At 41.4% G+C, this 25,321-nt stretch overlaps 3 protein-coding genes across 3 annotated transcripts; all 3 read right to left on the minus strand.

The window, feature by feature from the left end:
• Positions 1-114: 114 nt before the first annotated feature.
• mybl2b (v-myb avian myeloblastosis viral oncogene homolog-like 2b) lies at positions 115-7,633 on the minus strand. The gene is made up of 15 exons (XM_084029484.1): positions 7,389-7,633; positions 6,835-6,931; positions 6,641-6,712; positions 6,438-6,530; positions 5,766-5,986; positions 5,517-5,649; positions 5,378-5,437; positions 5,064-5,270; positions 3,357-3,629; positions 3,130-3,272; positions 2,371-2,470; positions 2,166-2,276; positions 1,462-1,578; positions 1,250-1,381; positions 115-1,133 (listed from the first exon to the last, which is right to left on the minus strand). The coding sequence occupies exons 1-15, from the start codon at positions 7,406-7,408 to the stop codon at positions 1,005-1,007; spliced, it is 1,908 nt and encodes a 635-aa protein (XP_083885610.1). The 5' UTR covers positions 7,409-7,633; the 3' UTR covers positions 115-1,004.
• A 739-nt stretch (positions 7,634-8,372) lies between these two features.
• On the minus strand, positions 8,373-13,626 carry ift52 (intraflagellar transport 52 homolog (Chlamydomonas)). Its single transcript, XM_084029469.1, has 14 exons — positions 13,562-13,626; positions 13,097-13,266; positions 12,893-12,980; positions 12,557-12,686; positions 12,361-12,436; positions 11,969-12,040; positions 11,756-11,882; positions 11,584-11,667; positions 11,392-11,460; positions 11,146-11,300; positions 10,971-11,058; positions 10,467-10,575; positions 9,726-9,871; positions 8,373-9,649 (listed from the first exon to the last, which is right to left on the minus strand). The coding sequence occupies exons 2-14, from the start codon at positions 13,213-13,215 to the stop codon at positions 9,620-9,622; spliced, it is 1,293 nt and encodes a 430-aa protein (XP_083885595.1). The 5' UTR covers positions 13,216-13,266; positions 13,562-13,626; the 3' UTR covers positions 8,373-9,619.
• Positions 13,627-14,557: 931 nt separating this feature from the next.
• On the minus strand, positions 14,558-17,662 carry acot8 (acyl-CoA thioesterase 8). The gene is made up of 6 exons (XM_084021473.1): positions 17,462-17,662; positions 16,689-16,825; positions 16,236-16,461; positions 15,944-16,101; positions 15,543-15,734; positions 14,558-14,896 (listed from the first exon to the last, which is right to left on the minus strand). Exons 1-6 carry the CDS (start codon positions 17,626-17,628, stop codon positions 14,778-14,780), a joined length of 999 nt encoding a protein of 332 aa, XP_083877599.1. The 5' UTR covers positions 17,629-17,662; the 3' UTR covers positions 14,558-14,777.
• Between the last annotated feature and the right edge of the window lie 7,659 nt (positions 17,663-25,321).

Consider the following 25,321-nt stretch of genomic DNA (forward strand, 5'->3'; position numbering starts at 1 on the left):
ACTACTCTTAGTTTTCAATCACTGGAGTTGAGCATGTAATGTCATGCAGCTGAAGTGGTTTAAACATTAATATGCTGCTCTGTGCTGTAGCAGCACAATCAGGAGGGAAGTGAGTATCAGTCATATTATTGGCATTTTATTATATTTCTGAACAAAATGCTGTACGATAAAGTAAAACATACAACTCTAAATATTTACAAACAGTGCCAAATAACATAATATTCTTGCCTCCAATGGTGGTACAGCTTCTGAGCCTCCATTAACAACCAAACAGCAACATCTGTACATCGCAACTACATGGTTACTGCAACATCTTCCCCAAGAGTTGTCATCACTTTGTTGGATCTCAATAAGTAATTAGTGACCTTGATGAATTGCAGATGTGTGCTGCAGTCACTGTTGAATTTCCATCTAATTTCCTCTGGGGGGCTTATATTTAATATGCATATCGAGATGTGCATCATAGATCTAGACACACGCAAAACAGATTTTTACAAGACATGTTCTTTTAACATTTTCATCATGGAACCCTCATCGCTAAACACATTAGTGATCAACCCTGAATTCACTCCATATTCAAGTTATACAACAGAAAATTGGATATGGAGGTACAACATGTCTTTGTACTCTTCTCAACTTTAAAAAACACTTATTACAGACACATTATGCAATGTAAAACCAGGTATTTTCAGTGATAGCAAAAGTGTATAGCAGTGATTTTTCAATTTTACATTCATGTTCATGTTTAAGTGACAATACAATGAAATGTGATGTTTTTCAGGCCATGTACAAGGCCATTGAATTGAGACTGAATCTAAAATCACCCTTTCTATCTCAAATTATTGATTGGGGTATATATTTTCAAGTGAATTGATTGCTAATGACTTGTTCAAAAAATGTAGAAAATCTACAAGACATGTTCCTTCTCTCCCCTACAACACTATAAAACTATAGGGAAAATACAGCAACATTATGTTGGTGTTGGTGTAAAGATAAGACATGTCTCAGGACAAAATCAGAGCACGATTGGGAGCATGGGATTTTAGTGAGCGAAGGTAGCGTCTAGCTTTCTCCGTCATTATGAGCTGGTCTTTAGTTTGTCCACAAACAACCGTCTCCCATTCTTTCGACATCTGAAGAGAGAGAGAAAAAAACGTCACAGTAGGTCAACAAAGGAAAAGCCTTGTTATAATACTTTTCCATTGATGAGGAGATCCATTCCTTCTAAGATTAAAAGGGTGGAACGTACCAGAACTGGAGGCACCGTGCTGGGAAATATGGCACTGTCACTGGGTCCCAAAAGAAAACCCTGATCCAAAATATTGTCATTTTGTTTACTGCAAAATGACGAGGAGGTGAGAGAAACTATCATCGGTTCATCCTGTGGTTGAAAAAAGAATCAGGATTAGGATGCGACAAATCTACAGACTGGCTGATAACCCATTTTGACTGTTATTTTACCTCCATTGTGTGTCTGGCCTCAGTTTTCATGGTTTTGCGTTTGGATGTAGTCGTCACCTTGCAGTCCACGACATCTAGAGCCAATGATTTCCGCACTTTCTTCATAGGAGGCCGGTGCTGGGGGGGAAAAAAATGAATGACAATGATTAGGTACATACGGTCTCAAATAAAAGTGATAACAGTAGGTCCGGGCAACAGTGGAAGGAGGCCAGAATCGAGTGGTTTATGTGTTTATGTTCATTTGTGAATGACTGCCAATAGAAGCCCAGAAATGTCTGGCTTTGGGAGAAGTGAATGAAAGGGAGTTTTCACACTCAGTCGCTCCTGTGCAACTGTTTGCTGACCAACAGTGGCAGACTGTCATTGCTACGTATAGCCCCAAGGTGTGACTTTGTGAACGTGAAGCAGTGTGGAACTGAAAAACAGCAAAGATTCCATGTTCCCAAGCAGTAAAACCCTCCAAGATTCACCTTTTTAATGACAGTCTAGTTTTAATTTAACTGACATGCACTTGAGCTGCTGCAAGCACTTGATCATAACCACAAACTATCATATCAACACTATCCCAATGTCAATGTGATTTGGAATGCGGTTCTCTCATTATCTTCTTAGAAGAAAATTGTCCTAATCTTTATAAATGTTATACCTTAAACAGAGTTTAAAGGATTATAATAGGGGTCAAGCATTAAAGTGGACTCAGTTACCGTCGTTTTGCGCCTTTGCTCAGGTGGAGTCGAACGTGCAGCATGCAAGTCGATCCCAGAGTCTCTCAGGATGACCTCGTTGATGTCGTCTTCAAGGTTTGGCGTCTGAGGCTAAGATTGCACAGCAGAAAACATTGTTAGTACAACGTTGATAAAAACCATGAGGTGAACTCGTGGCTTTTCACTGACAATCACAGATACTTACCAGAGGCTGCAGAGGCCCGTACTTCTCCATGGCATTTTTGAACGGCGTTGGAGTTCGCGGGGTCGTGCAGAGCTCAGACTTGTGGTTCGGTGTAACAAATCTGCATGAAGCAAAATATTAAAACCAAGACTCAAAATCAAATTCAAATGCAGTATTTAATATTTTCAGGCTTGCTTTTCCACATTTGCTAGTAATTGATGGCTAAAATGATTACAGGATTTACATCGACTGAGAAGGCAGAAATAGATTAAGTGGCACACAAACTAACTACAACCTCAAAATGAGACGAGCAGTTTCAAATCCAAAAGGACTTTTGACTGTTTTAAGCATCCAGCAAGCAGCTGTACTCTGCTCTACATCACGAGCAACATACTATGAACTACAAAGTCAATCAGAGTAAAATATTGGTATGATATGAATCTCAAAGAGGACTTATTATTCTCCTTTTCTGGTCCTTTGTATTTCAGGTTACTGAACATGTTTACCTGCCTTAATGCAAAAAACCCTGCTTTATTTTAAAGCGTTTAAAACACACACAATCCACTAGTATTCATAGAATTTGCTCTCTCTCTCTGAGATAGCATTCACCAGATGACAGACAGTTTTTTCATTTTAGCCGTTACAGAATTAACTTAACATGCAGCTAATTTAATCTGCTTTAATCTTACAACCATTATGTTTTGCATTGCTCTTCAGTGAGAGCGTGGGGAGATAAGAGATTTGTTAGCATTGAAGCTTAAAACTACTACGATAACTCACGCTGAGTTTTCCTTCTGGGTGAGGGGGGTCTTGTCACGCTGTAGCGGTGTAGTAACAATGACCTTCTGGCTGCACACTGGCGTGGATGTGAGGGACGGGTTCTCCAGGTCGTGGGTGTCCTGCTTGGTCCACATGTTGAGGAACTGAAACAACAGGTGTTAATTAAGTATCTCGGGCTGCGTTATAAGCGGCACCAAAAGCATGCGCTACAGGATGCAATAACTTACTTGAGATGGAGAAAAGGGCAAGATTTTGACAGGAGTGCTTTTAGGAGTCATGGAGTTATTGGCATCAGGAGACAAAGCGATGCGTCTCCGGCTCCGTCTTTTCAGAATGGAGGGTGGCGTGACCCCTCCAGGAGAGATGGGGATGAGTTCCCCCTTGCTGCCTTTGCTCAACTCCTGCAAGGCGCTGCCCTCCAGACGAAACTGGTGGCGCTCTGGGCTCGGACTGTCCTCAGGCAGGTCAAAGGCCGCCAGGTTGCACCAGCCATCGAGGTCCTGAAGCAGAAGAGACATTTTTACTTGATGCTATAATTTCCCAACTGTGAAATATGCATAGTGGTATAAAACGGGTAAACGGTGATACAAGTTAAAAATAAAAGAATTAATGTCATTTAGACATATATTTCATAGAAGTACAATAACAATGTACATATTAAAACAGCACTAATCATCCAGAAATCTTTTTATTATCTGTATATAACTAAACGTTATACAAAAGACCTAAACAGGGTTTCCATTCTTTTCTAGAGATTCATTTCCAAGATCTTTCCAGGACATTTCCAGTGATGATCTAGCTGCTATCAGAGACAGGGATCATACCATCAGTATTATGTTCCTCTCTTTGAAAGTCTGATTTAAAAGATATGCAGCCTTTGAGTATAACGTATCTATTGCTAGGATTATTATTAACTGACATTTGAGAATGACATATTGGGCTTTGAGGAAACACTGGTCAACATTTTGTTATGAGATTTTATACACAACTTATCAATTAATCAAGAAAATAATTGTCATATAAATCTACATTGAAATAATTTGCAGCCCAGTCTTTGAAGAGACGATGCTAACAAAGTAAAAAATAACCGTATTAGCTGGTGTTTTGGACTCCCATTCATTCTTTTGACCCAGCTACCCATTCATTATTTCCATCCTCTCTCAACACCACCAGACCACTGCTCCTAGCCAGAGCTAAATCACAAGCCTTCAACCTTTGCAGGCAAACAAGCTAGCAAACACATTAATTTAGCAACTGAACCATTTACATTTAGGTCATTTAGCAGACGCTTTTGTCCAAAGCGACTTACAATAAGTACATTTGTCAAAAGAAGGAAACAAAGAAACCACAACGTATCATTGCCGATAAAGTAAGAGCTAAAAAGAGAACAAGTGTTAGGTCCTCATCTGAGTAAAGTAGTACCTCAAGAGCAACAGTGCTATGATCAGAGTGCTATAGGTAAGGTATTTTTTGGGGGGGGGGGGGTTAGTGGGTCATGCTATGTAGAGTCGAGGTGAAGTCTGAACAGGTGACAAATTTAACATCATTCAACCGTTGAAAAAGCTTGGGAGAAAGCAACATTGTGTAAACTCATCCAACCTGCACAGTGCTACATTTTCATGTATCCATGTAATCCAACATTACCCGAGAGCAGCCTAGTCAACACACTCAATACACAACCGTCAATAAGATCCTGAACATAACTTTTTCAGCCCTTTCACATGGCAATGTAGCTTATTTGCAGCTAAAGGAAAATTGGGGGAAATGTTTTTCCAGGAATACACAAGATATACCAAGACTTATTTCATTTCCATGCGTGTTCCAAGAGTGGAAAAGTTTCCCAGGACACCTGGGAACCATGAAGAAAGAGGCTGCAATGCATCTATTGATACATGTTGAAGTAAGTCTATTTGTTGGTTATTGCTGATACTCACCCCATCCACCATGTCCAGCACTTCCTTCAGTGCAGGGCCAGCAGGGGAGAGAAAGCCAGAGCTGTCCACCACCCAGCTGGTACCGTTCATTTCTCCTGTGGTGTCTGCATCGGTCTTGGGGCTTAAACTGTCCTTTGGCGAGGACGCAGTCTTTGACGGCCCTTCTTCACTGGGTTCGACTTTGTCCAAGTCTGAGACAGGAGTTTCCTGCAACAGGTGGAAAAGGTAGATATATATCATAGTACTACATGAAAAATGATTACTGTTGTGTTATACAGCTATTGACAGATTAAATGATGTGAATGGATGCTTACTGGATGATGCATTTTCTGCTCTGAATCCTTTTCTGCGCCGTCTTGAGAACTACTGGGCATCTGTGTAATCACAAAACTGAATTTTAAATACTGTTTCTTCATCCATCTTTGAGGAGAACATTATGGAAATATAGCCTACCTGCACATCTCCATTAACAACAGCCAACAGCTCTTCAAGTTCATTTGGCCGAAAGACCTCCCCGGCATAGAAACCCATCTCTAATTTGCGTTTGATGGTCGAATTCCAGTGATTCTTCACTGCATTATCTGTTCTGTTGATAAACATCACAATACAAATCCGTTGTCAAGGTTTTATCTCCACACATACAAAAAAACAAAACAAAAAAACATGTCACAGTCTATGCAGGTGTCGACAGAGAGCACTTACCTTCCAGGGAGCAGCTTGGCAATCTCAGCCCAGCGGTTTCCGAGCAGGCGGTGAGCCTTGTAGATGATGAGGTCCTCCTCTGCTGTCCACGAGGACTTCTTGACGTTGGGATTGAGGTGGTTGTGCCAACGCTCTCGACACTGCTTGCCAAGTCTGCCCTTCAGATGCTTGGCTACCATTGCCCACTGTTTGTTGCCGTAGATGTTTACGAGCTCTATGACCTGAGGAATATGGGGTATGCAACAACTTATCATACTTTGTTGACATTGAGTTACTGCTGCATGCACTGCTACCTAACTAGTAAGGTAGGGTAAGTATAACATTTTATCACCGATTGGGATAATCATAAACATCGTCACAAGTGACTTATAAAAGCCATCTAGTTCCCTATCATGGTAGAAACGTGAGAAATGGAGACCGATTTAAAAATACAGAAAGTATCATGTAGTAAATATAATAGACTGACACTATGAAAATGTATTTATCATTTATTCATACAGGCAAAGACAATTGCATTTGATTTGTTTTCACAAAATATAAAGCGATACCAGCCATTAGTAAGAGTTCTAAGCATATTCTGATGATTATCGGGATAATATTGTGAATCACAATTATTTTTGGCCAGGATAATGATGGTGACATTTTCATACTGTCCCATAACCAGTCGTTTACCTTCTCATCCTCCTCTTTGGTCCAAGGGCCTTTAACCAATTCTGGATCCAAAACTTTAAGCCAACGGTGCTGACACTGGTGTTCAGAGTGATTCTAAAAACAAAAACAAGTAGATGAGGCTTCAAACCACTGGTTGTTGACATAAAATAGGAAAGAGGTCCCAACGTTTACTATCAACAACAAAAAAGGACAATCAAACTCACTGGGATGTAGTTGGCAATATATTTCCAATCATTCGGTCCCAGCTTTTGAACCAGCGCCTTGAGCTTGTCGTCCTGGGAACAAAAGCAAACAAGCATGTTTGTGCTCCCTGTCCTACACCACCATTATTTACTTTGACAGGGTCAGAAGTCATTGAGCCAACTTGCAAATTACTGGGACATGTCGTGACAATCACCTCCTCTTGTGTCCATTTCACCTTCACTTTCCCACCATCCTTCGGATCTGCAACATCGGAGTCGGTGTCTTGATGCATGGCCTCCTCCCCGTCCTCACTGAGAACCAAAACCAAGAGCTGTGATGTGCGACAAGAGCTGACAGTGAAAGTAGCCACACTGACCCGCCCTTATGGAGGGGGGGGACGACTTGATTTTCAGGTTTATTTCTGTGGTTAAGTGAGACTCGGGAGAGCATCTGCATGAACCAGTGTTTGTGTAAGGCCCGTGCAGTATAACACAGATTTATGCGGCTGCTGAAATCATAGATAGCGAGTCTGACGGTCAATTAAATACGGAATCCCGTTTATCGTGATTCTCCGTAAAAAGGCGGCATAGATGGCCCGTTAAGTTCTCATGCGTAAACAGATTAGGTGAAAGGGCACACACTTTAGCCAAGCCAAAGTAATGCCATGAATAATGTAACCTCAAACCAAAAGGTTGAATCCGTCTGTGATTTAAAAAAGAGTGCTGTTAACGCAACTGTTGATTCGGAAAACAAAGATCACCATCTTACCCGCGCTGCCACCAAGACATTTCCCTCTGTTTTTGATGTTTACGCTCAGTCGTCGAGTTTTCTTGCTGCCGTTGCACGTCATGTGCGTGTATATTTGGTTTTATATCGCTGTATTCCACGTCTGTGGTCTCTCTGAGGCGGTCGGTGGTGGTGGTGATAGCGGGGCCCAGAGATGTTGTATTGAACAGTAAAGTTGAGGCGTCTCACCAGCTGGAGCTGAGCGCCCGGGTTGTCCGCGCTCCTGGATTTCTATCTCGCGCCCTTCTCTATCGTAGGAACCGGATGGTGACGTAACTGCGCATTAGATGTGCGCGTAGGGTCAATCAGCCGCATAGAAAACTTCCGGGGGGAGCTTCAAAATAAAAGGGCGTGTTGCAATAAATAAAAAAAACATATTCCTTCCACATACACTTTTACAATATATTGACGAGCCAGATGCTGTACATTGCCACGTATTAACCTTATGATTATTTTATTTAAAAAATGGAAAATAAATAAAGGCGACATGCACAAATTAGTTTTAATTATCAGCATTTAATATGTTAGATTTATTTACAGCTGAAAAAAATAATCAATTAAATGACATCATGACAAAAATGAATAAGCAACCACTTAAGTACATTTTAAATAAAAAATAAAAAGTATTCTCTGGTTCCAATCTCCTAAATGTAAAGATTTGCTGTTTGCTCTCTTTGTTGTTTCAATGTTGTTTAAACTTGGGCTCAGGGAAGTATTGAAGGGGACTTTTTTTATAACACCTACAGACAATTTATACAAGTGAAGAAAATAATAGAATCATTTATCAATAATGTAAATTATTAATATGTGGAGCCCTATTTCATTGGCTTTTCCACAAGGAAAGTGCTCAAGAGATTTTTTTAAAGTCACATTTTTTCTTAATATTTTTCTTCTTTAGAATAAAACAATTTAAAACACAATATATATATATATATATATATATATATATATATATATATATATATAGTAAGATAAATATATTTAAAATGTGATTCTGACTAAAATGTGCACCTCCTCCAGACTGATGACCTGCTACACCTCCAGCTGTGTCAATTAACAAGCAGTTTAAAACCCACCCTGAGCTCAGTTGACACTCACTCGCCCAAGGGAACAATGGAGAAAGCGGTTAAAGGTAAGCAAACTGTTTTTTCAGAACAGATATTGTGATGTATGTCTGATCTGATGATGCGATTCTAAGAGGAATCTAACATTTCATCTCCTAGATATGAAAAGCTTTGAGGGTTCATCTCCATCGGAGCTTGACAGGAAGTTTTTTGGGGAACAAAGTTTTCCATCTGCTCTGTTGCTGGAGCTGTCCACATCTAGAGTGTCAAATGACCAAATGGCTGATGGATCTGACCTGAGGCTGTCCATCCTGGCTTCCCTCTGCTTGTCATCGGACCCCATTTCTCCCTCTCAGGCATTTTCAATGAACAATTTAAATGCTCAAGAGGCTGACAATTGTTACCTGGCTGTGCCTTTACAAGGAAAGTCTTCCACTCCCCAAATGCTCCTTGCAAAGCAAAAAAAGGCTGCTTGTTTTGACCAGTCATATAGTGATCTCACCGCCTCTCAAATGTCATGGGATGTGTCTTTGATTAAATCTGAAAACAGCCCCAAACCCTGCCTGGAGTTGAGCGTTCTGGAAGCAACATGGAGTCCAAAACCCCAGTCTACACAACACTCACAAGCTGAAGTTTCTCCTTGATGTGGCCAATAATATCCCTCTAAACAACGACTTAAACTTAACATGGGGGGGGGGGGGAATTCAGCGACTTGGGAAGTATGACTTCAGCTGTATATGAGTGTTTGCATCAAAGTGGATTTTTAAAAAATGTAGGTACAAAGCTTGGTTTAGATATCATTTTTAATCACTCTAAAATCTGTGCTCTATTTAACACTTGACTTTGTTTTTTACAGGAATGATGTGAGGATTCATGTTTTTTATTTTTTTTTATTTATTTTTTTTTAAACTGTGCTTTAAAAACTGAAACATTTTAAATAAAGTATCAACTATTTACTTATGCATACTTCTCTGAGTGAAATGTAATAGAACTGTATAAAATATAAGAAGTTTCTAAAAGACAATAGTACCCATGTTGATACAGCACGGTCCATAACTGTTGTAAAGGTCCTGTTTTTACACTAGAGAACATGCACTCGTGTCATGTTTCAGCATGTTGAGAAGTCTTGACTCTGTTTCTTGAATCCAATCACAGTGCCTCTGTGTCGGTCTCATGGTCCTGCAAGGGCAAAATTAATTTTGAATACAGTCCATCATTGCATATCTAAATTGTAAAGAATTGTTAAAGTTCTCACCCGATTGAGTTTCTTGAACTCTACAACCTGGAAGAAAACGTGTTCCAAGATGTGCTTGGCATCCCTCTGATCTTTATCCAGCTTTGGAGTCACACCCAGAATTTCCCCACATTTCCGCACGTAGAACTCGAGATCCTCGTCTGTACCTTTTTTGAACAGAACCAGTTCAAAAGTAATATACCGTATCTGAAGGGATAATTTCACATGGGCACCAGCAGAAGTATTTTGGATTCCAATCGGTTTGAAGTATATGCACTAACTTGGAAATAACTGTACTGCTTTACTTTGCCATTAGACAGCCCTTTTTAGATGGGGAGACTGAAGGTGTATCACTCTATACTCTCTTCCAAACCACAAGACCTCCATTGACACAAATATAAAATTACTGGTTTTGTAGTACAGCTTCCTGTTCAATTGTGACTGCCTGGTGTTTTTAAAGAGTCGTATTGGATTCACTAGACTCACGTAACCAGCAAACTCACTGAGGCAGTGGTAGACCAGCAACTTCAGTGTTCTGTGAGACAAAATGAAATGTTTTGTCAATGAACTCTCGTGGTTTTGAAGACTGCATAGATGGCTGTAATTGCCTCAGTTCTCCATTGGAAACCGCTGTCTGACAGCAAGGTTGAGCTGGTTTCTATGTACAAGTAACCTACCTCATAGAACGGAACCCCACCCCACCTCAAAAATCGTAATTATCCAGATTGATTAAACAGTTAATAGTTAAAGTACTGAACTTACATTTATTGGTGAGCTGTGCTAAACGCACGGCCTCTGAAGAGAACGCTTCATCCAGATCAAACAGCTCCAGCATGGGAGGTGGCAGATCGCTGAAGGCAGGTGGAAATACCTAAAAAGCAAAACGACACCCACATAAAACTTGCGGGACTGAAAGCAAAATTTCGGTTCCCTGAACATTTCGGCTGTATATAACTCTCAAACGGGAGTCTCCAACAAATAGCTTGCAACCTGGCTCGATAAGGGTTCAAGGGGTATGTAAAGTTACACTTGGTAAACCTGTTTACATTTCCATCCAATCAAATTCTAAGATGTGAATTTCCAACACAACCTTATTTATAAACAAGTTACGCTGCTTTCAAGCTTGGTTACATCAGTGATCAGTTTTTTTTTTATTTTCACAAATATGAATGACAAGTGTATGCCTTATTTTCAGTGTGAGCCTGTCAGTCCATATAAGATAAGAAAAAACACTGACGGGGACAAGAATGCAGGACTGACACTTACAGCAGGTTGGAGCTGTGGCAGGGGCGTCTCAAACTGTGGTGTGATCAGCTGAAGTGGCTCATCTTTGACATTAAGCTGCTTGTAAGCACTGCAGAAAACATGTTGTTTTAGCTATCAAGAAAAACAGCAGTGATGCAAGGACAGCCTTCTCGGGATGTGCATCTTGCATTCTCACCTGATGACTTGGGGTAAAGTGTCGGTTGAGAAATGGAACAAAGACATATCAAAGAGTGTGGTGAAGTCCCTGGGGTTTTCATCACCCTCTTGTAAGCACACCCTGAGCTGTTCCGACAAGCAGCCTGTGTCTGGCAACATGGTGTAATCTGTGATCTAGGAGACGAATGGAATAAAATGGGATTGTTGGCTAGTTAAAAAAGACAATATGAGTGATGCCATTCTCCTGTCAAGTATACTGCCTCACCTCTGGGTCTTCAGCATCGATCTGATTCAGGTGAATATTATCAGCCATGAGCCATTGGAGCACAACATCCTGGAATGAAAATAGACACGCTGTTGTGCACAAATATTGAGGTATAACAAATTCCACTGGAGAGCTGAATACAGTTCGAGCCTTCATAGTTGTGTTAGTTGACAAAATTTCAACTGGACTCACCATAATTTTACTGTTCTCCTCTTTGTCTATGTATTGGTCACTGAACATGTGGCAGGATCCCAACACTACCAGTTTGCCAGCCTCCTTCATGAGACATAAGACATTTTTCAACATCATCTCACAAGTACACACAAGTTCTATATGGTCTTGGAATTGAGATTGTGCCTCTGACCTTTCCATGATGGAAGGCCATGACCGGTCTGTTGAGGGGGAAGCAGACGGAGCCAGTTGAGAGAACGGCCACGGCAGGCTTCATCACACGCAATGTGGCTCCATATGGATACACAAATGTGAGAGCCCTGCATAAATAAAGACAGAGAAGCTTAAGTTCAAAGCCCCTAAAAAAAAACACTCAATGTATAAGATAGGATTATTAATCATTTACTCTGCGTCGTTTCCAACGTTTTCATCTTCAGTGATGCCTGTGATCACTTTGCCAGCAGCCCGACTAATCTCTCTAAACAAGAAGACAAGAAAATTGTGACTTTGAAGTGTTTCTGGCAATACATTTTTATATAATATTTTATTTTGACCACATTGCATTGTATTTAATGTTATTTTATACTATTTTTTTCTGCACCTTTTCTTCAATGCTCCTGTGCCAATTTAATTTCCCTTCAGGGATTAATAAAGTCATGTATCTACTGCAGCTTACAAGCTTATCTATTTAAGAGTAGTACATTTTTACAACATCATTTGGATACACATGTAGGCTACAAACCTATTATAGAGTATAGTGTGTTTGTGTGAGAAAAAGCATATAATGTAATGACAAACCTGTTCAATACACCATTGGATACCAACGCCTCCTTAGGATGGAAGTATTTGTAATAGACATTCCTCACAACAGCATCTGCAGCAGTGATGCAGAGGAAGAAAACAAGACACCACAGAATTCAGTACAATCATAACAGAAATGTCTATAACTGCATAGATAATGTCAACTGTCATTACAAGACATTTAAATATGCACCATTGTTGACCATTATTCCAAACTCTTCCAGGAGATAGTTGATGTTGGTGTCATATTTCATTTCTCCTCCTTCACCAAGCATGACCAGGACATTGCCTCCTCCATCCAGGTACACCTTCAGTACCTCCAGCTAAAATGCAAAGGGAAAACGCTGTGAAAACAGCCTGGTCTGTGCAGAATTTATAAGTAGCAAAAAAATTGCATGTGGCTGGAAAGCTTCATTTCTACCATCTCCAACGCCAAGACCTGTTAAATGGGAATGTAAACGAAACTAAACATGCTTATGTTATTTTACACTTGGAAATGCTAACTTTTCCCCATCGTTTGATTCATCACCTCTGATGCTGTGAACTTCTCCCTTGGTCCCGCACTTATCCACAGCTTGACGCCCTTTAGCTTCTCCAAAGACAGTTCCTCCTTCATACTAAGGGAGAGAGCATTTATTTCGGCACTGCTCAGGTTTTCAAGATTACTGCAATACTAAAGCATGTACCCCTATATGTCCGAGATGGTTTGCGCTACACTGGAAAAATACCGTACCTTTGGATTTTCCATTGTGCCCTTAGTTTTTTCTCCATGGACTTGTATCCATTACTCGCAGTAAACAGTTCTCTCTTCGAAACACTGAAGACGACAGTGTTGTGCTGTTCCCTCTCCATTCTTTACTGTAGTCAAACACCAAATGTTGGCTTTTATTTTCATCCATACACCTAGAAAAAAGTGTTAACTCCACATTAGACCCAAATGACTTGTGATATGTCCCCAATACATCAGCGTTATTACTATCTTAACAATATTAACTTGCTATTAAATTACTAGTGAAAAAACGTTAGCGGTAAGCTCCCAACGTTGTACGCTAGCATACCGTTAGCAAACATAGCTAACATAGCGCGAGCTCGTAATATGTAACGTTACGTTGGCCACGTAGTTAGCAGCAAGGGGTTGTTTGCATTCGATGTTATCTACCTATAGTATTAATTGCCACCTGCGACGCTGTTACCTTACCTTATATTATTAACAGGTTGGCGTTGCCAAAGTTGCCTCATAAACTCTCCAAGCAGTGATGCATGATGGGAGGAGAGTGGTAACCAAGGGCGCTAGCCACATAGCAACCAAAGAGGGGTGTGTGAAAAAACATCAATTCACATAATAATCCCCATTAATATATACTTTTATGAAACGATTCGCAAGACCGAACATTATATAATATCGTTAACGTTATACCGTTTTGTTGAAAGAACGAAAAGGGCATTCATTAATGTAACATTTCTTGCAAGGTGTAGGGTCTGACAAGTGACTGCAGGGGACTTGTGATCATATCTAGTCAGTAAGTTGATAGACTGAAGAACAGTTCTACCTATTTCTTGGCTATACTGCATTACAGCTTGTCCCTTAAACCAACACTCCAAAGAAAATGTATGTGTGCTTACTGCTGAAAATTCCACGTTTAAACAGCTGAACTGCTATTATAGTAGAAATAGCAATCAGATTCCAAGGGCCCAGCACATAAGCACACTTATAGGACGAATCATTCTAAATAAATGTTTTATGTGCACAAACATGACATAAACTTTGGCATAGAAACTGCACACACACACACACACTGTCTAATCTTTACATCTAACATTATCCTCAGTCATTTCATATGTAACCCTGTAAAACCTACAGGCCCTCAAAATCAGCCATACTATCTCTATTGTACTACTCCTAAAAGCGCTTAACATTTTGTGTGCAGCCTTTTTGCATTATGTACCTCAAGTCTGCAACTTGTAATAAAATATATATTTGTGAACTGATTTCAAGTGCAGGTGTAACAAATCGTACGGTTTCGTGCTGTCCTACTCGACGATCAGTTTCCATTTGCTTTTCGATGATAGTGCGTATATTATTTTCCATTCCTCTGAAAAAGGCACATTTTAACTTGCAATCAGGAAACCCATGGGATAGCAGCTGGTAGCTGCATGTGAAAGCAGGCATACACATTTTTACAAATTTGATCTTCACATTGTTTAATTTCCCCTACGAGCATGAAGGACTACAGCAGTGCAATGTTGTCAATGTTGAGTGGTCAATGTTGAGTTACTTGTTACTTCCATTATAACCCTTTCATTTTACATGCTCTTCATAAAACATTCATTATTATATTAAATAATTTGCATATTAGTCTTAAACAATATTTACATGATCAGTTACAAAAATAAAATACATTTTATCAAGGTGCTTAAAGTTTGCTGGGCTCTGAGACTGGTTTCACTCTCAGGACCCCCTCCTGGGAACAGGAAGCAGCCAGCACCCCATCTCTTCTCCACAGTCGGCCTTGAACCAGTCCCCTGCTGCTCCCTGTAGGAAACAACACAAACCACATGTTGGGCTTAAAGTCGAGCTGAAAAGGCATTTAAAAAAAGATATCTACGTAGCTCCTGCACCATTACATGAAACAGGATAGGCAGGCAGGACATAATGTTTGGAGGAATTTGATGGATTGTTGAAAAGATTAGCACACAGCCTTCTCTATCTCTGTGCAGAGCCGGAGCTGCAGATTGGTTAATGGATGGATGGATGTCATATTATTGGTTGGTTCTAACTAATGTAAGCACACATCATATTTGGTTTTCCAGGAAGAAAAATAAATTGGAATTTGATACAAAAATATGAGGGATTTGATCTTAACGTGTAAAAAAGGCATTTTGACTTTAAAAACAGAAGAGTGGCATTTGTGTCCAAGCTCTTGACAAGGATGAAATGGTTAACAGGCTATATGCTGTTTAGAGAGTTGTTAATACCTCAGATACCAAGAAAGATCAACATTTCTGTTTAGGCGGGAGGAAGATATGCATGATGCAAGACAAGACAAGGCAGAGTTCTAGAGAGAATTTTCAGGTTGCGAGTCTTTAGGATCCTGTGTTGGAAGAGGTCGAATTTTGGTGACAAATTGAGAGATGCAACAAATGAAGTTCAGTCGATAGGAAGTTTACAATATACTGACCTGCCCATGGGCTCTCACACTCATACAACATCCATTCGTCACTGCGGAAGGTGCTGTGGAACCACATGGCGTGGTCCAGGGAGGCTGAGAACTGGGCCCTGTAGTGGGGATGAGGCAGCAGCGCTGTGCCCAGGAATGCAAAGTCTGATACATAAGCAGCAACGCAGCAATGCAGCTTCATGTTGCCTTCACCTACATAAATACACAGATCAAATGCAGAAACAAACACTTAATCATGGTATGAAGAGTCTCAGTTATTTTCATATTGCATACATTTTGTGATTACTTTATTATTTACCTGTGTAGAAATTATTTGCTACTTGTTAACATAAAATCTATAATTAAGGCCATTTAACGTTTGTCATGTATTCAACGCAAGTGTGTTTTTAATTCCATTTTACCGATGTATCCTCGTGCTCGCACCCAGAACTGCTTCTTTGGCTCACTTTGAGCACGTCTGTAAAAGTGCGGAGGGTTGACTGGCTTTATCTCAATGGGGACCTCGTTAGCCAGCAGTTTGTTAAGGCCTTGTTTTGATTTCTCCGCAAGGTCGGGTTTACTGTGAAACAATAGAAAGAAAGGCAGATGGTGATTGAGAACTCCCATCTGCAAAGTAGTTAATGGCCATTTGTGGCAAATGGGATTGGAAACTACAACAACAAGTCTATTCATTAGCATCTACATCAGCTTTACCTGAGATAAAGATGAATGAGCTCCTCTACAGTGAGGAGGTCTTCAGGCTGAGGAACCACCGGCATGGTGAACTGGTGCTGCAGGGGACTCGGCTGCAGCATGTGGAAGGACGCTTGACAGATAAGTATAGGCTGCCCATGCTGAATGGCCTTCACAGAGCGTACTGTGAAACTGCGACCATCTCTTGTGCGATCCACCTGGTAAAGCACGGGGACCTTAGGATCCCCTGAAAAACACCCGAAAGTCACTAGTGGGGAAACAGTGACTGGGACTGATTGTGGCCTATTTACCAGATCATTCAACTGATTGTGATTGGACATGTGGGTCACTCTTACTACTGCTCCAATCCATAAGCATTCTCTCAAAGATAATTTGCATTAACTATGCTCCCCCTTTTAATATTTGGGTTGCACAATACCTGCCCAGCACCTATTAAATTATGTTTGATCTTACCTGCTCGTACAAAGTAGCAGTGAAGAGAATGGGCATACAGATTATCACTGACAGATTTGGCAGCAGCTACAAGGGCCTGACCGACTATTTGACCCCCAAACAAACGGCGACTTCGAGGCACCCAGTGGTGCGTCCCTCTGGGGAAAAAGCGAGAAGACACTGAAATATACGTAATGTAGCCTCAATAGATTATGCTCACTGTATGTAGATTTGACACTGGGGTGAGCAATGTATTTATGCTTGTACCCTTTTTGCCCAAATGTATTAAGTTAAGCAGCCACACAATAGATCCTGTTCAACAGCTAGACACAAATACATTTTGATCTCGTTTGAACACATATACATGAGGTTTGTCAACTTAAAAGATAATTTTGCACTTAAAAAAAAGTTGCATTTTGTAGTATAATATACTTCAACAGTTAAGACTGTGAAAGGACGTAAATGGAAAGACCACATAGTCTGTGTTTGGCACCGGGTTGTACTCTGATCTTGCTCTCTCTTTTTCTTCCCGGTTGATAAAAAGAGCTGCTACATAAAACATAAGGTAAGATAATGTAACATCTGTGCGTGAAACAGCACACGTAACCTAGCTAGCTCGCAAGTCACGGTGACACACTTAATTCAACGTTGAAACAAAATAAAAATAACCAAAGCCGTCTTGGTTAGTCTTTCCACTTTTCAAAACCTTAACCGTCAGCGTTGAATGTAAAATAGTTGTTTTTTCGCATTGTCACCTTATGCTACGGTAGTGACAAACTCGATGAAGAAGTTACCTGTACAGGTCTACGTCGAGCTCCTCTAGGTTTAAAACACTGGTGACCAGGACGCTTCTGAGGTCCTGGTCATGCTGAGACGTTGTACTTCCCGAGCTTTCATCTGCAGGTGACTTCGTCGCCGCGTCGCTCGCTCCACGGATAGCATCCACTTCTTCTTCCGCCATGTTGCTTTCTTCTTCTTCTTTGACGTTTGACTCCAGCGTTGCACGTTGTGTTTTACAAATTACTACTGCCCTCTTCTGGAATTCCTCTTGTTCTTTTTCCTCTAGTGGTTTACGGCAGTTTACATCCTGCAAGTTGCATTACTGCCTCCTTCTGGTCTCAACCGTCGATTATTAGTCTACCCCTTGACAGTCTTGCAACAAGTCCAGTGTTCTTCAAAAAACAATTAACAACGTTCTCCCTTACACGATGACCCCACTGTAAAGCACATCTTTGACCCTGCTTTGCCCAGATGCATGTTTTCCTATAATAAGAAAGAAAAAGAAACAACAAACTAATCGAAGTGAAAAAGGGAAAGTAATCAAGAAGTGTGGAGCATGTGAAGGCATCACGCAGATGAGAGAAGGTCGACACTGTTCAGTGAGGGAGATGAGGTCCCAGAGGCTCGCCTGTAGTTACATCTACCGCCAAAGAGGCCGCTAGAAGCAACGCATCTCCAATTGTATTTTGTTATAGTGTTTGTGGAAGCATTGCATTGATAACATAAGGCCACTACTAATATGTAATAACCTACAAGGGAACTATGAAAATCACCAGCCAAAGCCTATGGGAATATACTTCTTTGGTGGCCTCGTTTTTAATTGATGTTTATGAACTGCTTGGTTTCATATTTAATGTCTATCTTAGTTTGAGCAGAGTACATATCCACATATCCTTTATGTAATATGGCATTATGTTTTAAAAGTGGATGATCTGGATTGAATTGAGATAATGTATTCAGGGCATGGTAAGAAACTGTCATTGGAACAGACAGATAATGGGGAAAGTTTAAGGTAGGTATATGGTAATAATGGATTGGATTTATATGGCGCTTTTCAAGATACTCAAAGCGCTCTGACAGGGTTCCATTCATTCACACACAGTCATACCGGTGGTAGTAAACTACGATAGTAGCCACAGCTGCCCTGGGGCAGACTGACGGAAGCGTGGCTGCCATTCAGCGCCTACGGCCCCGCCGACCCCCACCTCAAACATACAGCAGTCATACACATTCACACGAGGCAAGCTGGGTGAAGTGTCTTGCCCAAGGACACAACGACCATGACACAGTGACAAGGGCGGGGATTGAACCGCCGACCCTCCGAACATTGGCCAACCCGCTCTACCAACTGAGCCACAGTCGCCCCGCCCAGTGGTAGTTAAAAGTAAGGGAAAACAAGTAGTCATATTGCTTCATAGTTTTTATTTTTCTAAGATGATGTTTCTTGTTAAATTGACCATTAGATAGTGAGAAAAGATTATTTAAAATGTCTGACATTTCCAGCCCAGTACATCAGAGGTGATAGAATTTAATTTGTGATGCTTGTTGTGAAAAATGGCATTTCATAAATATGACAGAAACATGTCCAACCAGAAACTGCATCCCATTTCACTGTTCCCTGTTTCATATAGAATATAGATAGATAGATAGATAGATAGATAGATAGATAGATAGATAGATAGATAGATAGATAGATAGATAGATAGATAGATAGATAGATAGATAGATAGATAGATAGAATTTATTTCTTCAGCAAAGATTAGGTCCGCCTGGGAGAAAGGCACACATTATCGTACGAGTATATTCAAACTGAAGGTCTTGGACTCCCTCACTCTCAGGTGGCTGCACCCCATTTCACTGCGTCATATGTTGCACCTTAGAAAAGGCAAGTGACCACATTTAAAGGACCATAACAGTGTTACTACATGTCATTGTCCATTGACAACATCAGCCACCTACCCTATACCATGTTTATCAACATTTTTATTTTGAAATATTGTGAGATAGTTTGCCTGTTTACATTTTGTCCATATTAAATAAACATGAAAATGAAAATGTTTGTCAAGGTTTGTGTTACGGCTGTATGTTTCCCTGTGTTCTTGTCACTCCTTCCCCTCCAGTGGCTGCAGGTGAGCCTAATCCCACAACGAGGTGCACCTGTCCTGGGAGGAAGATCTTTAAAAGCGTCAGTGCCGGCAGCAGAAGGAAGGCCCTCTTGTGCAGACGCTGCCAGTCTTGCTGCCTTTTTTCGTGTGCAGTTTTTGCCATGTCTTGTGGAATACTGGCCATGTGTACGTTGCATTTGGCTGTTATTAAATCCTGTGAAGCCACTGAAGACTAGCTAGGTTAGTCAGCCATCTTGGTAGGCAGGTCAAGGTCGTGGTGTCTTCTCTACAGCTTGTTTTCCCAAGTCTATGTTCGGTTATATTTTGTGTCCCTGTGATAAATACTTGTGTGCAGTAACTTGTGTGGTGTGACCTTTAGTTTGTGGTAACTGCTCTCCATGTTTGTTGGGTCACGTTTTGGTTGCTGCTTAGGTGTAAGTTGGCAACATTTTGGTGTAGTGGTTGACTACTGTGACCATTTTGTGTTGTGGCTGTTGCAGTCCATTTCAGTGTGGTCACTTGTGTGTTACTGACACTGTGTATTTTAATTGTAGCAAATGGGTTGTAGTGACCCGTTTGCAGTGGTGTAGTGGAGGGTATACGCAGGTATACGGGGTATACCCACTTCTTTTTCTGGTGGTTTACAGTATACCCACCTATCAGCCAGAAAGCCATTGGAATATATGGGAGAGTATACCCACTTCCTCCTCTGTAACCTACCCATCTACCTAGCAGTACACCCACCTCATCAACTACCACCACACCACTGCCCGTTTGTGATGTGATCACTTAAAATCAGTAGATCTTAGAGTGGTGGGTGCGAGGTCATCGGGTCGGTCTGTTGCTGATTCCTTGCATCGTCACAGTAACCTTTGTGTGGTTGGAAGACCACGTGGTGTCCTTTAGTGTTGTGGTTGTGGCAGTTCACTTTCGATGGATCCTGGTGTGTTGCTGGCTGAGTATGGCAGCACATTTTGTAGCTGGGCTACTTGTTGTGATCCTTTAGTTCTGTGGAGTTTGATGGTTTTAAAAGGTGTCTTTTGTTATTTATTGGGGTCAATGGTGGTTTGTTGTTCACCCCAAAGGGCTCCCCAAAGGGTGGGGTGTAACATTTGTTAAAACTCACCCCGTCATTGAAATGATCCTCCTTGCTCAAATTCCAGTTCAAAATTCAGTTCTTGTAAGGGGAAAAACATATTTTCTTTTGTTTTCTTCTCGAAATTGACTTGCGGATCGTAAACAAACGTTGAGCAGTATCTCATACAAGCTTTTTATCTCACCACTTGCTGGTCCAATCAGATCCAGTCAGAGAACTGTTGGCCAATGGGATGCAGCCAACGGAACTTGTTTTCCTTGTGCAGAAAGTGTGCTTGTTATTACTGGCTCACTCCACCCGAGGGGTATTCCACCAAACCCGCTAATTAAAGCGGCGCTTACCTGGTTAAGCCTGGTTAGAACTAACGCCAACTTCCACTTGCGGCTAAACCCATTCCATTAACGCATTTCAGCTGCGCCTTGTTGAGGCTTATTCAAGCCAGGCTAACGTTATTGGGTGATACACACGTTCACAGGATATAAAGCCAGCCCAGAACCGTGAATGTCGAATCATCGAGGAAATGGCCGAAAAGACACGAGCAGAGATTTTTTCACCCGCGGAGCAAAAGTTATTGATGGAACTGTAGGAGGAGTACAAACCCATCATTACCAAAAAAGGGAATACTGTGACCATTACTAAAAATCGCGAGGCTGCTTGGGCAAGAATTGCCGAGCGATTAAATGCGTAAGTAGTGTCAAGAGTAACATGTTCTAATATAATACTGACAACTATTTCATCAGTGTGAGGATAGCGTAGGGGTAATATGCCGGCTTCGCACGTGGCTCGCCAGGGTTTGATTCCCGACTGTGGAAATTTGTGAGATTTCTTTTTGCCGGAACTGAGGTTTAGTGTGAAGTGTCTGTCTCTCTCTCTCTCTCTCTCTCTCTCTCTCTCTCTCTCTCTCTCTCTCTCTCTCTCTCTCTCTCTCTCTCTCTCTCTCTCTCTCCCCCCTTTTTTTTAGATTGGCCTAGTAAATGCATCTACATTGACCAACACATTTATCTCAACAGGAAACAAAAGGACCTGGCAACAGGTCAAAGTCAAGCACAAGAATATATTGCAGAGTGGTAAGTACCCTATCCTACATTGAACTCAAGGAAATTGTTAAAATTGTGGTTAATCTTTCGTGTTTTATTGTAGCTACAAAGAAAAAGGTTTGCATGGTGGAGACAGGTGGAGGGAATCCACCAAAAGGCCTTACTGCAGCAGAGGACCTAGCTTTGGCCCTCAACCGGGGACGCCCCCTGGTTGAGGGCATTGAAGGAGGGACCTCCTCCCAGTGTGGCCGTCATGAAGCTGCCGACTCATTTATTCAAGGTATAGCTATTGCTGATCACATGCTTAGCCGATCAATTGTCTTTCAGTTGTATCTATTTTAATTTGATGATTCCTTGTAGTTACAGGTGACCATCTTCAATTGTTGGATCCTCCAGATGACACAGAACAAGTAGTTATGAACATGCATATTTTTTACCCTTCACGTTTACCAATTGTTGTTCTTGCAGTTGCAAGAAACCTTGGAACAGCAAGATGAGGAGGAAATCCTGTCTGCTGTAACTGACACACCAGATGTAAGTAGGAAAATGTGTGTTTGGTCTTCTTGCCATTTTTACATGTCAAATGTGTAATGAAAACAACCCTCTGTAGAACACCCCGGAGACCAGCCGAGCAGCAGGCCGGAATGAAGTGAGTATTCACATTGGTTTTAACAGTAGGCCTACATTTGTCCAAGTTATTCTGACACATTTGTTTCACAGGATGTCAAGTCAATTTATAAAAGACACCTCTTGCTGGACATAGAATACAAGAGGCTGAAAATGAGAGAGGTTCAGCTTGAAATAAAGAAGCTTGAAAAGGAAGTAAGTAAAAATTTAAACACTGCACAGGTTCATGTATTTAGAATGTATTTAATTCTTGTCTTTTCTTCCCACAGCTACGGGAAGATAACTGATCAAATAAAAATCATTTAGTGAAAACTCATGTGGTCACTGTGGTCCTCCACACAACTGAAAAGGTCATCGTAATACTTCCAAAAGGGAATTTCCCCAAGGGGATTAACAAAGAAAAGGCATTTAGGCTACTGCAAACAAGTGTAAAAAAAAAAATATATATATATATATATATATATATATATATATATATATATATATATATATATATATATATATATATATATATATATATATATATATATATATATATATATATATATATATATATATATATATATATATCCTTTTGGCACCCACACACAAAAAAAGAATGTTCAGAAAAATGTAGGCTACTAAAAACTAAACTAAAAAAGACTGAAATCACATAAAATAGGTATTTGCATACAGCTCTCTCACGGCCCTGCCATCTGCATTGTGAAAGGCAGCAGGGTCAATTTGCTCCCAGTTGTCGTCGGGGGAAATGGCTGGCATCCTCGCACCGCGAATAATAGCGATATTATGCAGGACTGCACAAGCCACAGCAATATCGCATGCCCTGTTGGGTGAAACTCTGAGGCCCTTTAGGCACTGAAAACAGGACTTGAGGAGGCCAAAGGTCGGCACCCTGGTCTTGCAGTGGGCAGAATTGTAGCGCATCTGTGGCTGTGTTGCGGGGTCGGAGTATGGAGTTAAAAGGTGAGGTAGGGAGGGATAGCCCCTGTCCCCCAACAAAATTCCATTGAACTGGCCTAGAAAACATAAAATCATAATGAACAACAACCTTGAATGTTGTTGTTCTAGCAGCTGAAATAATAACCGAAAAAAAATAAAACAGTACTCCTACCTTGTATGAACATTCTTGCCATGCTTGATTCTCTGAAGATCCTGGCATCATGGACAGAGCCAGGCCACTTTGCCTCAATGTTGGTTATTAGGCAGTTTGCTGCACACACCATCTGAAAAAAGATTATTTTTTGCGCTTATAGGACTAGATATTACAATCCCTTAGATAATCAGAACTTGTGTAACATTGTTGAGTGGGGTAGGAGTAAAAGCATCCCTGGGGTCTTCAGGTGGGCACCCTGTTTCACTAGCGTTTCGTTGATGAGCCCACGACACTTCCACAGGGCTCAACGGCGACACCTGGCGTCCCAGGTGCGCCCCCCTCAGCTTTTACCCCTCAATGGTCACTTTGCAGCCCAATTGGGGTCCTTTCTCTTGATCCATAGCCATCTGCTGCTTCGTTCGGCAGCCTCTGACAGTGATTTGACGGCTTTTCGGAAGGCCTGTCCTCGCGCTCCCATTCCCTTAAGAAGCTTGGTTGTGGACGTGGCAACGAATCCTCTAGAACCAACCTCAACCGGAAGCACCTGGGCACGCCAGCCGCGTTGTTCTGCTTCGGCTGCTATGTCAGTGTACTTTAGTCGTTTGCGTTCATATGCTTCACCAACTGCAGCTTCCCATGGTACAGTTAGTTCTACAATGAACACAGACTTCTGGGAGGTTGACCACAAGACCAAGTCCGGCCTGAGGTTAGTTGTAATGATCTCAGGCGGAAAGATGAGTTTCTGGTCTAAGTCAACCTGCATTCTCCAGTCCCGGGCAGTGTCTAGGAGGGTTGCTTCCGCTCTTGCAGGTGTCTTTGCTGGGAGTTGTCCTGCTCTTACAAAAGGGGTGGTGTTTGAATGTCTAGGCATTGGGGGAGGGAGGGCATTGTGGGTAGTTCTCCTTCCTTCCAGGGTGATTGCCAGTTGTCTTAGGACCTGGTTGTGTCTCCAGGTATAGCGACCTTGGGACAAACTGGTTTTACAGCCGGTGAGGATGTGCCTCAGTGTTGCAGGGTTTTGGCAAAGCGCACAAGCAGGATCTTCTCCAAACCATTGGTTTAGGTTCTTGGGCGTAGGAAGAACATCATAGGTGGCTCTGATGATGAAACTGATTTGGCTTCCTTCCATTTCCCAAAGATCCTTCCATGTTAGCCTTCGATGCTCCAGGTTTTCCCATCTAGTCCACTGGCCCTGTTTGGACTGTGAGACTGCCTTTGCACATCTTTCTGCCTCCTCTTCCTGTCGCATCTGAGCAACCACCAGCTTTCTCCTCTCGATTGATGTTGCCTTGTGCCATGCTGCACCTGTCCTACGATGTCTCCATGCCTGAGAGCAGATTTTGCTCATAAGACTGAATTGATTTATCTCTATATTTATATCAATAAATTCAATATTCAATAATGTAAAAATTGCATTTGAGTTACAAGAGTCCTTGTCCTACAAATAACTATCCTGCATATTCACAACTGGTCTTATACATATGTACCTGTACATTGAGACTATGGAACGACTTCCTATTAACATAGTCTGCCTCATCAGGACCAGGTGGGGCCTTGATGCGCACATGCGTGCAGTCTATCGCCCCTATAACATTAGGGAAGCCTGCAGAAGATTAACGTTCCTGTTAGTCTGCTGATGTATTACAACATTACATGACTATTTTTCATACATTATTTTAATCATCACATACCTGCAATTGAATAAAATTCCTCTTTGACCCTCTGTGGCGGTAGAGGGCCAGGGAAAAAGACAAAAACACCGAGCAGTGTTTTCAAGGCAAGGCACACTCGCCTTACCTCCCTACAGACAGTGGCTTTGGAGAGACTCTCTGCGTCACCCACAGTATATAAAAAGGTCCCTGATGCTAGGAACCGGAGGGTCACACACACTGACTGCACAGAGGTAAGGGCCTTAC

This window comes from Eutrigla gurnardus (genome assembly GCF_963514095.1).
Source record: "Eutrigla gurnardus genome assembly, chromosome: 2".
Taxonomy (NCBI): Eukaryota; Metazoa; Chordata; class Actinopteri; order Perciformes; family Triglidae; genus Eutrigla; species Eutrigla gurnardus.